Below are 15833 nucleotides of genomic sequence, written 5' to 3'. Positions count from 1 at the left end.
GCACAAAATAATTAGTCAGCATATTATTTAAAATAGCTTTTTTAGCAGTGTTTTATTTTGCTGGAAGCACACAGAAGACCTGTATTGTGTATTTTATCTTTGCAGTATTATTCAGAGACCGGATAGAATACTAGAAATCCGAGAGATAATATTATGTTATGAAAAATCGTTTGGTTATTTATTTCACCAGTTCTCGGCATTCTTTCTGCCGTTTAGCCAGTGCCGGGAAGCCACCGCTCTGACAGCTAATAGATATCCCCGTCATCTGTTGTTTAGACATTTGTTTCTTTTGTGACAGTGATGTGGAGGAAAAAAATACAAGGGAGGACAAGAGAAGTAGCCAAAAAAAGTCAAAAGATCCGACAATCAATGGTTTATAGGGAAAGTGATCTCATTTCATTAGGTCAGAATTGAGTGTCTTTTGGTCGCGTTTATTTTCTAACTCGATAGCTCCGGATAAGAGGTGCTTGTGAAGTCAATGTATTAGCGAGAATATATCTGATGATAATTTATTCCCTGCTTATATTTTTAGTTGACGCCAAATACATAAGATGAATATTCCCCTATTTGTGTGTATGTCATCGCCTTGCAATATGTGACATTTTCAGGAAACTCTATATATTCCCCCTCAAATTGTAACTGCAGATTCGATATTCCAAACTTCTACTAAAGTTCAGGCATGTTATCAGGGAAGTGCGATACTTTGCATTACACTCCGGGATAGAGACACAGACGTAGGATTATAAAAACAATTTCTAGGCATTTCTAAATGATAAATTTAATTTTCTTTGCTATTTGGAAGCCGGCTTTGAAAATGCAATTGTAATGAACGCATTCAGAAGCAGAGAATAGATTTACCCTCGGCTTCAAATAGTTGACGTTATCGGCTTCTGTCATTCGTTCCTTCCTATTTTCAAGCTGCTAATTGATGTTTTTGAAGTCAGCAAGAAAATTGAAGGAAATGTCATGTGTGAACCAGTGCGGAAGTTAATAAGATTGACTTCGTTGACAGAATCTACAATGAGCGGAGAGACTGTATAATGGGACCGCTGCGAATTCGTGTGCTCTCTTTGGAGTCAAAATTGACACCTCACTCTAGGTCGGCGGTCGATAGCAAAAATGGAACATTTGGGGAAGGATCCTAATCTTGTCTTCTTTTCCCCTCCAACTTTGGTCTTTAAAGCTTATGTTGAGGCGCAAGCATCTGTTTATCCAGAGGGGCTTTCGAATTGGACTGAGCCATAGTCTTCGTTCAGTCTCCCAGTGCCCACCAACAATGCACATTTCTTATGCTCTTTTGAGTTTGAAAGCCATAGAGCCTTGAAAAGGTTAGATTACAGGGTGTCTCAAGGAGAGATATACTAATATCGGCGAGGTCTATTTTCATATGCTTTGGCTTGGGGCTGCAAATCCCTTAGCAAGCCTAAAAAGAACCGGTGCAGATCTTCAACACAATCTTTTAAAATGAATAAAAGAATCCTAAAGCTGATATTTTTAGCAAAGAGAAAAAATAAAAGCTTCAAAATCTCAGGATAATCTCCTTTCCGACAAGAAAGGAGAGAGAAAAAAACTTTGGAAAATGAGCCCGTACTTTTGTAGCTTAATGATCTAGTAATATTGGGAAGTCTATTGGATTTGCAGCTGGTATAATTATGGAATAGATTAGCTGTGTTTGGTTCAGCACATCTGATTATGTTTTTTTTTTTCTTTAAGGCCTTCAGGGAGAAACGCTAAACCCTAATATGTCCACTACCCCCAAGCGGTCTGTGTTTGAAGCCGCAGCTCAAAATGCGGTCTTGACTAGCGCTTGCCCTCCAAGGATCATCAAGCAGACACTATTCTCAGAATATCCAATTAATTCCATGGGCAATGATCAGTTAGCGCCTCTTCTTTTTTTTTTTTTTTACCCTTCTCGCCATTTGAAATGCAAACACAATGATTTTTCTTTCCATTGGTCTCCCTCCCTCGGTTAAGCCGTTGCCGCGAGCTAAGAATTTTATCGAGTGATGAGTCCAGAGGCTGAGCCAATAAAAGGCTGCAGTACGTGATTTGCATGGAAAGCAGTCTTCGGATTTATGAATGTAAAAGTTATGTAACTTTTATTTGACCCCCCCAACCTCCGCCTCATACGCATGGGAAGAGTCTGCCATATGTTGGGTGTATGTAGCGCTATAATGTTGCACGTTGGAATAACATGTTGAGTCTTTTTAAAGTTGCATGTTTATATCTTGCTCAAGTTTGTGTCTGGTGGAATCTTTGGCATACAATGTAAATATGATATAGCCGTCACAGGGATTACACACGCTGTGAAAATAAGAAAAAATATATTTCTTTTATTCCGTAAGGTTTAATTTGATAAGCTCTGCATGCCAATGAAAAGGTAAATATCTATATTAAATATTGATACATATTTTTCATAGTTCTGCATGCTTAGAAAATCCACATCTCTCTCTTGCCTTCAGAATAAAATACCCAAAGCTCGGACTAGTGTTGATCCAAGAAGAGTAGTAATTTGAGGGGTATATTTAACTAATTAACATTGCTGTAAGATCTGAAACTCAATCCGTGCAGTGATGGAAATGGGATATTAATCCAAGCCGACCGCACTGTACACTGTAGGGGCTCTCGCCTTAATCTCCCAGAAATCTTTGCTGAATGCCGAATACGCTGGGCATTTTTTTTAGTTGTTGATTTTAAAGATCTAATAGGTGGGATTTTTTTCTCTCCCTTTCTTGATCTCTAAAAGTATTGTTTTAACAGCCGGAATGTGTGTAAGAAAGTGAGAGGAGGGGAGTACTAGGCTTCAAAACCACCGTAATGTAGGAGGCTGGATGATTCTGTCGGAGGCTTGACATGTTTCATCGGAAACATCGGTACCCCTACCAAATCTGGTTAGTGAAGGCATAGGAAGAGCTGGTTACCCAGTTTGCTTCCTCCTTATTCTCGAGCTGTCTATGAAGAGTGAGGCAGGTGCCTCCCCGCGGCTGCGTTTTCATGACAACATGCCATTAGGAATTGCCGTCCTGTTGATCAATCCTCTGTACGTGACAGCTTTGCCGCGAGGCCTGGGTCTTTGAGAACCAGCTCGTTGCCTTTTCCCTCCTTTTTTTTTTCCTGCACTAATTGGGGAAAGTTTTTTACTGTGCTTGTGGCATGAGCAAAAACCTTTTGAACATTGTCACAATTGAGTGTTGACTTCTTTGGAATTGCAAGTAGGTTAAGTATCAACATTAAACACAAAAGACAATACATTAATACATTTTTAAAGTAGGTTTGGGAAAATACACTGATTGAGTTATTAGGGGGAAAAAATATACATCTTGCCACAGCAGCCTTAACCCAATATAATTATTATTTTTTCTCGTTTATTTTTGATCAAATCCGCAAAAGGCTCATAGCTGGGTGATCTTTGGTTTAGTTGTCCTTGTAATATTTACTGTTTTTCTGTTTGGCTAAAAAAAACATTTTATGTTGATGATGCTAGTATGTGTGTATATATATATATATATATATATATATATGTGTGTGTGTGTGTGTGTATATATATGTATATGTGTGTATATATATATGTGTGTGTGTGTGTGTATATGTATATATGTGTGTGTGTGTATGTGTGTATATATATATATATATATATATATATATATATATATATATATATATATATATATATACATAGATATACAAATATATAGATCGATATATATAGATACAGATATATATATATATATATATATATATATATATATATATACATAGATAGATATATATATAGATCTACATACGTATATATGGATAGATCTATATATATGTGTATGTGTGTATATATATATATATATATATATATATATATATAATCTATAGAGAGAGAGAGAGAGAGAGAGATATTTCATAAATTTATGTATTCATTGAAAATTTTCATCCGGCATTTAATAATATATATAATAACTATTACATTATTGTATCTATTCATGACATAAAGTTATCTCTTCATTGAATAATTACAAATTCTAATATATATATATATATATATTGTATGTAATGATGCAATAATGAAATATTTATTTTAATATTTTTATTTATATCACCATTCATACTGTAAATATCCAAGTTTAGAATAACTGATTGTTCTATATTTATATTTGCAGCACGCTGCATATTGCTTTGGTTATATTTTAATCCTCTACAGCAAATATCTCGTGTTTGCTTCTATGCAGCTTCTCAGAAGCTCTGCAGAGTGAATGTGATCAATGACACAACAGCAATGATCATATGCATCAATTCTTTGCGGCAGAGAACTGTCCTATTTTGTCCTTTTATTTATTTATTTTTTCCAATCCTCATGTTACTGATGCTTTTTTATGTGCTGTAAGTACATAAACCGTTTGCTTTTATACTTTACTTTAAATGCTATCAAATATTTATACAATCCACGTGCTTCAAAATGCTATTGAAATATTACAATGTCAGGTGCCATTTCGTCCCTCAGTGAGAGCGCAAGTAAATGTTTAAGCCATGCATTTAGCAGAGACGTGATTGACAAAGAACGCTGTTCAAAAAAGGGCTTTTTTTTTTTTTTTTTTAAGCATACTGGGTATATAATTTCTTTTGAAACCTGTAATTGGTACAATTAAGGATTTCCCCACACCCCATTTGATTCAGAAATAAAATTTACAAAGCAGCAGACATTTTATATAATTAATTTGTTTCCATTGTAAAAAAAAAAATAAAAAAATAATTTGCTAAAATTTGCTTTATTAACGTTATCAAGACTGTGACTGGTAAGACATCAGATCAGACACAACCAGAGTGTGAAGGGCAGCTTAGGGAGAATTGGGCTTTAAACCCTCTGCAGATCGGAGTCAGGATCAAAGCAGCCTGTATTATATGACTGTGTGATGCTTTGAAGTCTTGACTGCACCTACAGCAACTCATTTCATCAAGTTCACTAGTGTCTTAATAGCAGATCAATAAGTTTGAAAGTCGGAGAGTTAATTTGAAAGTAGAGCTGATGCTTTCGTGCTGGGGAAGCAAGGAGGAGAAAGAAACAGACTATTTAAAACTCGGGAGCTTGATGTGTACTTAACAGCTCGTATTGTAATTAGCAAAATCAGGTTTGAGGCGTTAAAATGTTTTAAACCTGCGCATTCACTGCAAGATCACGGACTTTGCAACATTGAAACAAAATGAGGCAATATTTTATTATTTTAAATCAAGATTTATAAAGAGTTGTTATGAAAAAAAAAAAAAATCTCATAGATACAAATTTTTCCAAACGGTTAATTTTAAACCCTTGTGTATCTCATCAGATATTCTAAAAAAAAATAAAAAATGCGTAAATCCAGTAACAGAAATAGGTTGTTAAATTATTTTAAATTGAATAAAAACACAGCAGCAACCATCTGTGTGTAAACTAAGAATTGAAATGTTGATGTTAATGGAGAGATGAATACCTTGTGGAAGTTCATCAATGAATACATGGTCATATGGCTGGAAGTGAATTAAAGTTTACATGGCCATCAATAATATATTTCAAATCCTATCTGGTAACATGAGTTATGTTCTTTAGATAATTAAACAAATATATATTTAAGTAAAAAAAAAATAAAAAAAAATAGAAACACATTTTACGCTCTGGTAATAGTGATGTAATTTGTGAGCCGCAGAACGCTCCCAGTCTTACCCGAAACAGTCTTTCCGAGGCTCTTTTTAATGATTGTTGCCAAAGTATAAAATGGAAAAAATGTGGCAGAAGAAAAGACTAAAAAGAAGAGATTATAGACAAGATTTTAATTCTGTTTGTGCTTTTCTAGCAGCTTAAAAACCATCTGTATGTGCGGCATAAGTGTCTGTGAGTGGGGGGTGCGCCAGAGGTCAAATTCACACCCTTTTGGAACAAACCTATAATTTAGAATGTTCATCTAAGTGTTCTTAATGGTATTAGATGCTATTGGTGTGGACAGGGGGATCTGCAGATTAGCCACAGAAGCATTAAATAGGCGATCCATTGGGCAGATTAACTAACACATCTGTTATTTTCCATGCTTGTGCTTAGTTTAGAAAATTGGATTGGAAACCACATAAAAAGTAAAATAAATACAATTAATAAAACATTTTATATATATATATAGATATATATGTGTATATATATATATGTGTGTGTATGTGTATATATATGTATATATATATATATATATATATATATATATATATATATATATATATATATATATATATATATATATAGCCACATTTTAGGTTTGGGGACTTTTGGGATAAATAAACCGTACAGAAGGGAGTTCACTATTTGCATCTAGCTTTATTCTGCCGCAGTTGCTGCCTTGATGATACAATTTGTGCTGTGATGATTTTTAGGACACCATTCTTTCCTCTCTCTTTTTAAAGAAATCCTGTCCAGATTGGCTCCCCGACCCCACAATTTATTTACTGGGAAAAAAAAAATGGAAAGATCTTGAACTTCCATTGAGTATTTTCTTACTTGTTTATTTCCCTCCACCCAGAAGAAGGGACATGTTGTGTGTGATGTGTTTGTTAGAAGGAGACGTGGTGTTTAAGGTTCTTTAAATGCCGCACTTCATCTAGAAGTAAGTCTGAGAGACCCCACTCGGGAGCCAGCGGATGAGAGTGAAAAGAATTTCAGCTGATAAAGGTGTTTCTCGAAAAAAAATTGTGTAGGATTGATTTACTCTGCTGTCTTATCTGCCCCGCAAGAAGAAAAATCAGAACATCGAAAATTAACCCAGGGACTTCTCCGTGTTTTCTTACTGTTTTTTTCTTAACTGAATAGGAGAAATTTCATAACAGTAAAAAAAAAAATGAGACAAACAAAACTAAATAAACAGGCACAACCAATACAAAAAAAAAACAACAAAAAAGCAGCATGGCCAAAATTCCAGGTATCTGATAAAAAAAAATTTTTTTCCACTTGCCCAAGAAAAAACACCCAAAACGAAATGGTTGAGTTTATTCTTTAGCACTTCACACATACCGATCCTTACTTCATTAAAAGCATATTAATCTGTTCCCCACTCCCCTGGGAGACACCTTAAGATGATGATATTGTATTTTTTTCCCCCCTCCCGAATTGCAAAAAAAAAAAAAAAAAAAAACTAGCAGAGTTGCTCCCTGTCAGTCAGAAATAATTGTGTTCTTAATCTTGTCCCTGATGGATGACTCGGAGTTCAGCAACGGACTAGCTCCAATGACAAATACAATATTAATATTCATTAAGTGCTTTGACAATGCTAATTTTGATGCAGTGGTAAAGGGCCTTCCAAAGTTAGCGGCCAAAAGCATCAGAGCTACGCAAGGTGGCAAGATAATTTGTGCTGGTTTGCTGAGCTGAAGGCTTTTAAAGTCTTTTGCTAAAAAAAACCTAGGTACCACAAACAAAAAAGAGGAAGGGGAAAAGTTCTGAAGCATTGGAAAGCAGGGCTGCGGAAATAATACGATCACAGCCCGCGAAAAAATTTGACACATCCGATGCTGCTTCTTTGAGCGAAATTTCTACAAAGTTGCAACAAAAAGCATAGCATGGTAAGTCAGGACATTTTTTGATTTTGTTTAATCTTTTTGATCTTTTCAATTATCGCCATTTGAAGATCAATAGTCATTTCTTTTTTTCCCCCTCTGCTTGAAGGCGCCGTGGCGGTTTAGTATGTGCCAGGATCCCATCGCTTTTTAGAGAAGACAGTATCAAGTTTCTCTGCCTTCTTTATGTTTCTCCCGCTCCGAACCAGGAGAGATTTTTGCGCAGGACAAGGGTTCTCAATTCCTGCTCATTCCACACAAGTCAACTGCAGGCGCCGGCAGCTGCAAAAGCTTTAAATCTAGAGGCAATATATATTTTTGTGGTTTATTTTTTTTTTTTTTTTTAAGGGATAGTTTATTTATTTTTTTTAGTATTTTTTTAATGCTTTGATCAACGCATTTTACCCCTAAAAGTGATAAATGTTTGGAGTTTTTTCCCCTGCCTTTTACAATGTATCCTGTTTGTTCTGCTGAATAGAAACATTGTTTCACCACAGTGAGCCAGAAACTTTGCAGAGAGAGAGATTTGCCTATTATATTTGCCAAGTCGAGAAGCAACATATCGGCTTTTGTTCCTATCATTGAAGTGAGGGTTAGGGTGGGAGGGGGTTAGGAGAGGCAGAGAGTAACAAAAAAAAAAAAGAAGCTTTTATTAGACAACCATCATTGAATTGGGGAGATCTTAATAATTATATTCTTCTCGACCAAGTGAGATAATTCTCTGAATGCCTGAACTTGAGGATGTGTTGTGGGAAGCCTGTATCGTATCGGTGCTGAATGGTTTAGTGTAGCGTGCTGCCCTCCAGTGGAATTTGCAGCATTCTCTATACAGGATCTCATGTCTGTCGGTAGAGTGGTTTAATCGTCAGCATGCACCAAAGCAGGCAGTGTGCAGGAACCAGTATAAAACTTGTAAATGGTAAGCTTGTATTTCCTCTTATAGCAATGATATGTGCTCTTTGTGATTCTTGCTTTTTTTTGTTGTTTTTTTGTTTTTGTTTTTAATTTTCTGTTTTTTTTTTTTTCTTTTAAATACTTGTTTATGCAATTTATTCAACTATACCCAAAATCTGTGATGCACATTTGGCTCTCCTAGATGTTCCCATACAAAGTTATAGCCCTTTCTTTTTTTATGTTTTTTTGAATAACGTGTTCAAGCGATCGGTTCTGCAGAAATTGTTGCTTTTTGTGAGTTGCAATGATCACTCAGATTTACTTTTAGACTATATAATGCTTCATTTGTAACAGTGTACAGTGTTCTGTTTTTAATTCTGCTTAGATTGTTGTTCTATTATGGGTTCCATGTCTTTGAGTCATTCTGTTTCCAAGAAGCCAGGAAATATTTGCACCTCCACGATCTGCTTAGATCACAGGCTGTTTGGTGGGGCTGCGAGCAAGTGCCTGCCACTCACAGATGTAATTCCAGGGAAAGCTATGGAATGTATCTGCTCATCCCAGACCCTGTTTCCCCCCCTATTTTGTTGTTGCCTCTGCTGGGGAAGCCAGAAGTAACGGAATTCTCAGCTGGGAACGCCTGTCCTGGGTTATTGTTACTAAATGATTGGGAACTGTCCGTCACCAGCCACTACTTTTTGCGTTTGCTTAAGAAATCGCACGTGTTCCATAGGCAGGCGCTGGAGTGTGGTTGCCGCTCTGAATAGAGGGAGGGAAGGCAATTAGCTGCCCTGTTGTGGGGGCTTTTTACTTGTCAAATGGAAGACATTGCTTTTGTTACTGCTTGTAAAGAGGAATTAAGGGCCTTAAAGTTCTCTGGCTGACACTCGGAGGCCAGGCGGATGTGAGGTGACTGGGAGCGATGTGCGTTGAGTGCAGTTCATGAGTTTTATAAAGTGGAAAGGAAGATGAATGTAGTTATTAAGCGCTTGGCAGAGAGAGGAATATTTATAATGCAGAGACCTGTCATGGACCATCCTGTAGTCAGTACGATCACACAATGCAGGTTGTGCCGCACTATAGTGAGCCGGGACGTTTACTGTTGAGTAGATGATTGTTTTGGGAAGTTTCATGGATAATCTGGAGTTTTGATTTAAATATTTGTGTTAGTTGGAGACCGTTAAAGGCTACATCACTTGAAGGGCCTCGGTATAGTATGAAGGTAGGATCTGTTCATCACTTGGCTAGTTAGAGACACAAGTATTCATTGTAAGCCCTCAACAGTGTGCAGACCGTTGCTGTACGGAGATGTTCCTATGTGGGTTAGGGGCTTAGAGCCCCCGTTTGGCCACTGGGAGTCCAGTTTAACAATAGCTGTCTTCTGTATTGTGCTGTTTTCTAGTCGCTTATACCCAGATAGAAACGTCCTGTTGAGTGAAGGTGAGAGCCAAGCACAGGCCAGACACATCCTGTCACTAATTGATACGGTGACAGCGGATCCTTGATTTTTTTTTTTCTTCTCCTCTATCCATTTCCCAAGAAATTTCTTTTCATAATTGAACTTGGGAGCAGATGATATATTCTGCGGGATTCGCTTTGTCGGACAGGATTGGTCATAACTGCTCTCTGTACCCCGTGTGCCCGGCTGGCGTTTGCTACTTTTTTTGTTTTGTTTCTTTGGCTTTTCTGTACAGCCATAACCCCTCTCTTTGTGAGAGCTTTGCCATGGCTGATGTTTTTATAATAAGGTTTAGATGCTAGTGGCGGCTTAGCGAGCTCCTTGCCATGACTGGATCTGGTGGCTATAGTTTCTTAAAATTGGGCAGGTACGGAACCTGACTGGTTAACTGACACATCCAATTTACGGCTGTACAAACTCCGGCGGACCAAGCTCTGGTTGTTTGATTTAGTCAGTGACTAAGTGAATGTTTTGAGAGCTTTGGATAGAAGTGGAAGAAAGTATTGAGGAGGTTTTCTAGGTCTGAATCGATGTACTAGGAGAAGGAACGCTGATATGTACACCAGAGACGCAGTTTTAGTGGGGATGGAAATGCCCAGTGACAAGAAATCGATGCCAGCCTGTGGATTATCTTTCCTGCAGGAGCTGGGGAACTGGCATGCCAACCTCAACTGCTGGGTGAGTAGCACGTATGCCATTTCTCTGCCCATACCTCATCTTGTGCCCGTCTCGCGTTTGGGACAGGTAAACAAAAGTCCCCTCCTCCTGAATGGTGCTAAATAATTTAACCCCCTGAATGCCGAAGACACCCGCGATACAAGCCGGAGCTCAGTTGTGTTTTGTGCTCCGATAATTCTATAGCGGCAAATTCACAACAGAATCCTTTCTTATGGCTGAACACCGAAAGTATGCTAGAGGTGACGTAAGATTCCTCCAGCTTCTGCAGGGTTAAATAATTCATCCATTCCCATTATCCTGGATGCAAACGGCACGAGCGGGTCCTATGGCAAAGGTCAAGTCATTATGACACGAGGGTTCAAACGCTCATGCAGCCAATTCCATCTATACCTACACCGACCCTCTCACCACTATTTTGTGTGCCCCATGTGGATTTATTTTAATTATTATTATAGTTTATTACTTTGTAAACCTGTGGCAGCAAAAGAATCAATTATGTAATGGTGAAATGAACGTCCGCTGCAGAGGGGGGGTTAGAATGATCGTTCGGGTGATCTAGATTTGGAGAGCCATTATTAGACTGTCAGGCTGCACAGTGTGTAGAGGAGAGGTCAGGTCAAAGTTTACAAAGTAACAATATCTAATTGTTTCTGTCACTTATCTAGTGGCAATTGAATAGGAAACAATGATAGGTCCAAGTACAGCAGCTGTCAATTCATGTGTGATAATGATATCCGTGTAATGCCAACTCCTTTAATGTGTATTATAGAGACTCCTAAATGCAGCCTGCGTTTCTGATCGAAGACTTCCTTGTAGCCTTTTACTTGTATAGTGTTTTATTCCAAATATATATATATATATATATATATATATTATTGTCTTGTTTTCATGGCTTATGTATCCACCGTCACTGTGGTAGTGGTCAGCCTCTGGCTTTTAGGCCCGGTTCAGTGCTCTGTAATATGGCCGAGGGTCCCACATTGCATTCAACGTTCCTTTGTTAGCCGGATGTGTGATTTAGAAACCCGTTTTTAATGTATCCATAATTAACATATATTTTCCTGTCTCATATTTAGTATTGTGATATCGTTGTCCATTTAATAGAAAATAACGTGTCAAATTCAGACTTGATACTTTACAAGTTCTCGAGCACAATAATTATTATATTCACAATAACAATGTTGCCAAATGTAAATAAAATCTAAAAGGGATAATATTTGGACACAAACTTCCTTTTGTTTTCTATATTATAGATTCTGTATAATCACAATACTGGTATGACTAAGATACGTATTCCCCGTTACTCTTAGTGCAATGTATTTATAACCTGTAAATATTTTGCCTTTAAATGTCTCTGTTCTGGAGCAAGTTACTGTCTAAATCCTGGATGTTCATGCCTCTCCTGGTTGTTTGTAGTGTAAATGCACATTTATAATTTAATATATAGGACCAGTTGGCTGGAACCAGATAAAAGCGCAGTAATAAAATAAAAAACATACACAGGTTGTGACCATTGATTGTAAATTTTGTCTGAAATTCAAGTGAAGAGCAATAAATATGGAGTCATTATAGCGTTAGATGTAAGAGTTCTGGTAGAACACAAGTTACCTCCCACCCACATCATAGTTTATTTGTAGTTAATATTATTTGCAATATGTGCCGATGGTTAATGTGAGAAGCGATTGTGGAACGTGCTTACATTGCTTTGTCAGCAGTGCGTGTATTAATGTGTTTACTAGCAATGCTGTCACTCCCAGCAGCTGTGTGTACACACCATACCTGTGTGAGATAATCCACAGCCCATTGTTACACATTCCTCTGCAGGCAGAAATGCAGGGACAAGTGAAAGGTGTATATCTGAAACCACCAGCAGTAATGTGGAAAAAGGTCAAGATTTATTGTAAACTATGTCACTACAAAGGCATCCTATCCCCCCTAATTACACCTGTCCCTTAATGAGTGTGAGTACACATACTTCATCAACATCATCAACATTTATTTATATAGCGCCAGCAGATTCCGTAGCGCTTTACAATTGGATACTTACTGAGTTATACACCCGTCTATGGCTGATTTTCATTATAGGAATGACGCCTTATTTAGTTTGCTCATACCATATGTAGACTGTATACAGGACCACGGAATTCTTAACATACTATGTAGATTTTATACAGGGCCACAGTATCCCTGACACACAACATAGACTATATACAGGGCCACGGTATTCCTGACACATTATGTAGACTATATACAGGGCCACGGTATTACTGACACATTACGTAAACTATATACAGGGCCACAGTATCCCTGACACATAACATAGACTATATACAGGGCCACGGTATTCCTGACACATTATGTAGACTATATACAGGGCCACGGTATTCCTGACATAGTAGGTAGACTATATACAGGGCCACGGTATTCCTGATACATAGCATAGACTATATACAAGGCCACGGTATTCCTGATATAGTAGGTAGACTGTATACAGGGTCACAGTATTCCTGACACATTACATAGTCTATATACAGGGCCACGGTATTCCTGACACATTATGTAGACTGTTTACAGGGCAACAACATTTCTGACATAGTAGGTAGACTGTATACAGGGCCACAGTATTCCTAACACATTATGTAGACTGTATACAGGGCCACAGTATTCCTAACACATTATGTAAATTGTATACAGGGCCACGGTATTCCTGACACATTATGTAGACTTTATACAGGGCCACGGTATTCCTGACACATAACATAGACTATATACAGGGCCACGTTATTCCTAACACATTATGTAAACTGTATACAGGGCCACGGTATGACTGACACATTGCGTAGAGTAGACTGTATACAGGGCCACGGTATTCCCGACATAGTAGGTAGACTGTATACAGGGCCACTGTATTCCTGACATAGTAGGTAGACTGTATACAGGGCCACAGTTTTCTTGACATAGTAGGTAGACTGTATACGGGGTCACGGTATTACTGACACATTATGTAGACTGTATACAGGGCCATGGTATTCCTGACATAGTAGGTAGACTGTATACAGGGCCACGGTATTACTGACACATTATGTAGACTGTATACAAGGCCACAGTATTCCTGACATATTACATAGACTGTATACAGGGTCACGGTATTACTGACACATTATATAGACTGTTTAAAGGGCCACAGTATTACTGACACATAATGTAGACTCTATCAGTGCTATGGTGTTACTGACATATTATGTAGACTGTATATAGTGCCTCGGTTTTTCTGAACCATTGTATAGACTGTATACAGAGACACGGTATTACTGATACATTATGTAGATTGTGTACAGGGCCACAATATATAATGTGCGGTGGGTGCAGGGGTACTCCTGATATGTTATATATATAATTTTTGTTTGTTTGGTGTTGTCCAGCGTCAATCTCTTATCTACCAGTTTGCAGATTAGAAGGTAACGATATGTAATAGGGATGCTGTGGTCATCATGCCAGCATCATACATGCAGAATCAGAACATAATAAGTCCCACCCAACGCTGCCCCCAAGTCTGTGTGTTCCCCGTTCCGTTTGAGGTCCACGATTCGGGGGTGTCATGCAGAAATCCGGCCACTTGGTTAGAATTCAGCCATGGTACAACTTAAGTCCTTCTTATACTCCGTTCTCCAGCGTCACCAGACGTCCACATTCACCAGCGTCCTGTCTACGTACTGCGCACGCCTCAGGATTAGCATTATCTTCATATAAAACTTCTGCGCTTCGTATCTTCCTGAGGCCGTCTGTTGCTCATTGCTGGTCTACACATGGTGTCACTTCCGCTAGATTTTCTGGCTACTGGGGTAAATTATTCATTCTCTCTAATTGGCTTTTAGCAAATATAATCAAAAGCGTATTAACTAATGAATAACATATAGCACAGCCCCAGATATAGGGTTTGCACCCGGACAGTCATAGAATACATGGACCCTAATCATGCCTGAACACGTGCACTCATGTCAGTGCTATGCACAATCACAGCCAAGGTTTACTGGAGAGAAAATACTCCCAAGATTTGCTGTAAAAAGTCTGAGTGACACACTGGTGTGTGTGTGTGTGTGTGTGTGTGTGTGTATTATACACACACAACACAGAGCTCATGAGGGTTTTAATACATCTCTACTGTTTAAAGGCTGAAAATGGTAACAAACTCATCATTCATTTTAATGGACAGATGACTTAATTTTGATTGTGGAACAGAACAAGGAAAGCGTGATCTGAGACCGTTCAGCTCTTGTCAAGTCAGACTTCCATTCCCCTGGTATTAATACAAGCTGCTTATGTAAATGAGGCAATATCTGGGATGTAATCCGTTCATCCATTTGTACAAGTGCCTCTTTATCTGCCCGGCCACCTAATCTGGTTAAATGTTCCGCCTTGTACAACTCGAGTTCAATCCCACCTTGGGGAATATGGATTTTTGGGTTGGGAAACGGTGCAGTGTTCTCTGAATAAATGAATGAACCTCGCGTGGACTCTGGACCTCTGTGTTTATGTAATGGATAAATGTTATTATTCTTTCCCAGTCTATTCAGAGCTCTCTGAGCATTTAAAAGTCTTGGAGTTGAATTGTGGGCAAAGCGAGATCTCGTCTGTGTCATGTAACATACAAGGCCGGCCCTTAGATCCTGTGTGTACAAAGGGGGCCACCGACTCCAGGAGCGAGATGTGTGTGCAGGAACAAATCTGGAGGTTGTGTGCGCCTGGCCTCGGACACTAATAGAGCCAGAGTACCCTGCTGCGCCGACTAACATCACAAAGGGGTGGATGGGCTAGTGCCTCAGCATGGCTCTCCTTTATGCCATCACTGAGAGAATTACTGGGGGAGGGGGCTCTTCCACTTAGAGGCACCAACGTGAATACCAGACTCTATGCCTCCCCAATAAACACACACACACATGTATGTATGTATGTATGTATGTATGTGTGTGTGTGTATATGTATGTGTGTATATGTATGTATGTATGTACATTTGTGTGTGTGTGTGTGTATATATATATATATATCTCTGAACTACTGTTATATTAATGCAACTTGTGTATTGCCCCCGATCGAAGATATTCATTTCCTAATAAGTGATGAAAGGGTCAATAAATTCTGTACCGTAATGGCCGTGTATCACTTTAACAGTATAACCTTATTTAAAGAGACATTACCCTGAAAGACTACTTATATTATATTTTATATACAATGTTACATAATGTTTTATGGC

General features: G+C 38.3%; 1 protein-coding gene across 33 annotated transcripts in view; it reads left to right on the top strand.

The window, feature by feature from the left end:
- The window catches only part of TCF7L2 (transcription factor 7 like 2), a 141608-nt gene that overhangs the window by 102593 nt on the left and 23182 nt on the right, over nt 1-15833 (top strand). Inside the window, exon 1 of one of the 33 annotated variants that reach the window (XM_075215685.1) lies at nt 9053-10582. The exons of the other annotated variants lie outside the window; for them this stretch is intronic. Within the exon in view, the coding sequence (XP_075071786.1) occupies nt 10460-10582 (123 nt within the window). The 5' untranslated portion in view covers nt 9053-10459. Of the gene's footprint in view, nt 1-9052; nt 10583-15833 lie in introns of those variants that run through there. 33 annotated transcript variants of the gene reach the window in all.

This window comes from Mixophyes fleayi, chromosome 6, assembly GCF_038048845.1.
Source record: "Mixophyes fleayi isolate aMixFle1 chromosome 6, aMixFle1.hap1, whole genome shotgun sequence".
Classification (NCBI taxonomy): domain Eukaryota; kingdom Metazoa; phylum Chordata; class Amphibia; order Anura; family Limnodynastidae; genus Mixophyes; species Mixophyes fleayi.
The sequence above is the reverse complement of the archived record's forward strand: the minus strand, read 5'-3'. Positions and strand labels throughout refer to the sequence as shown.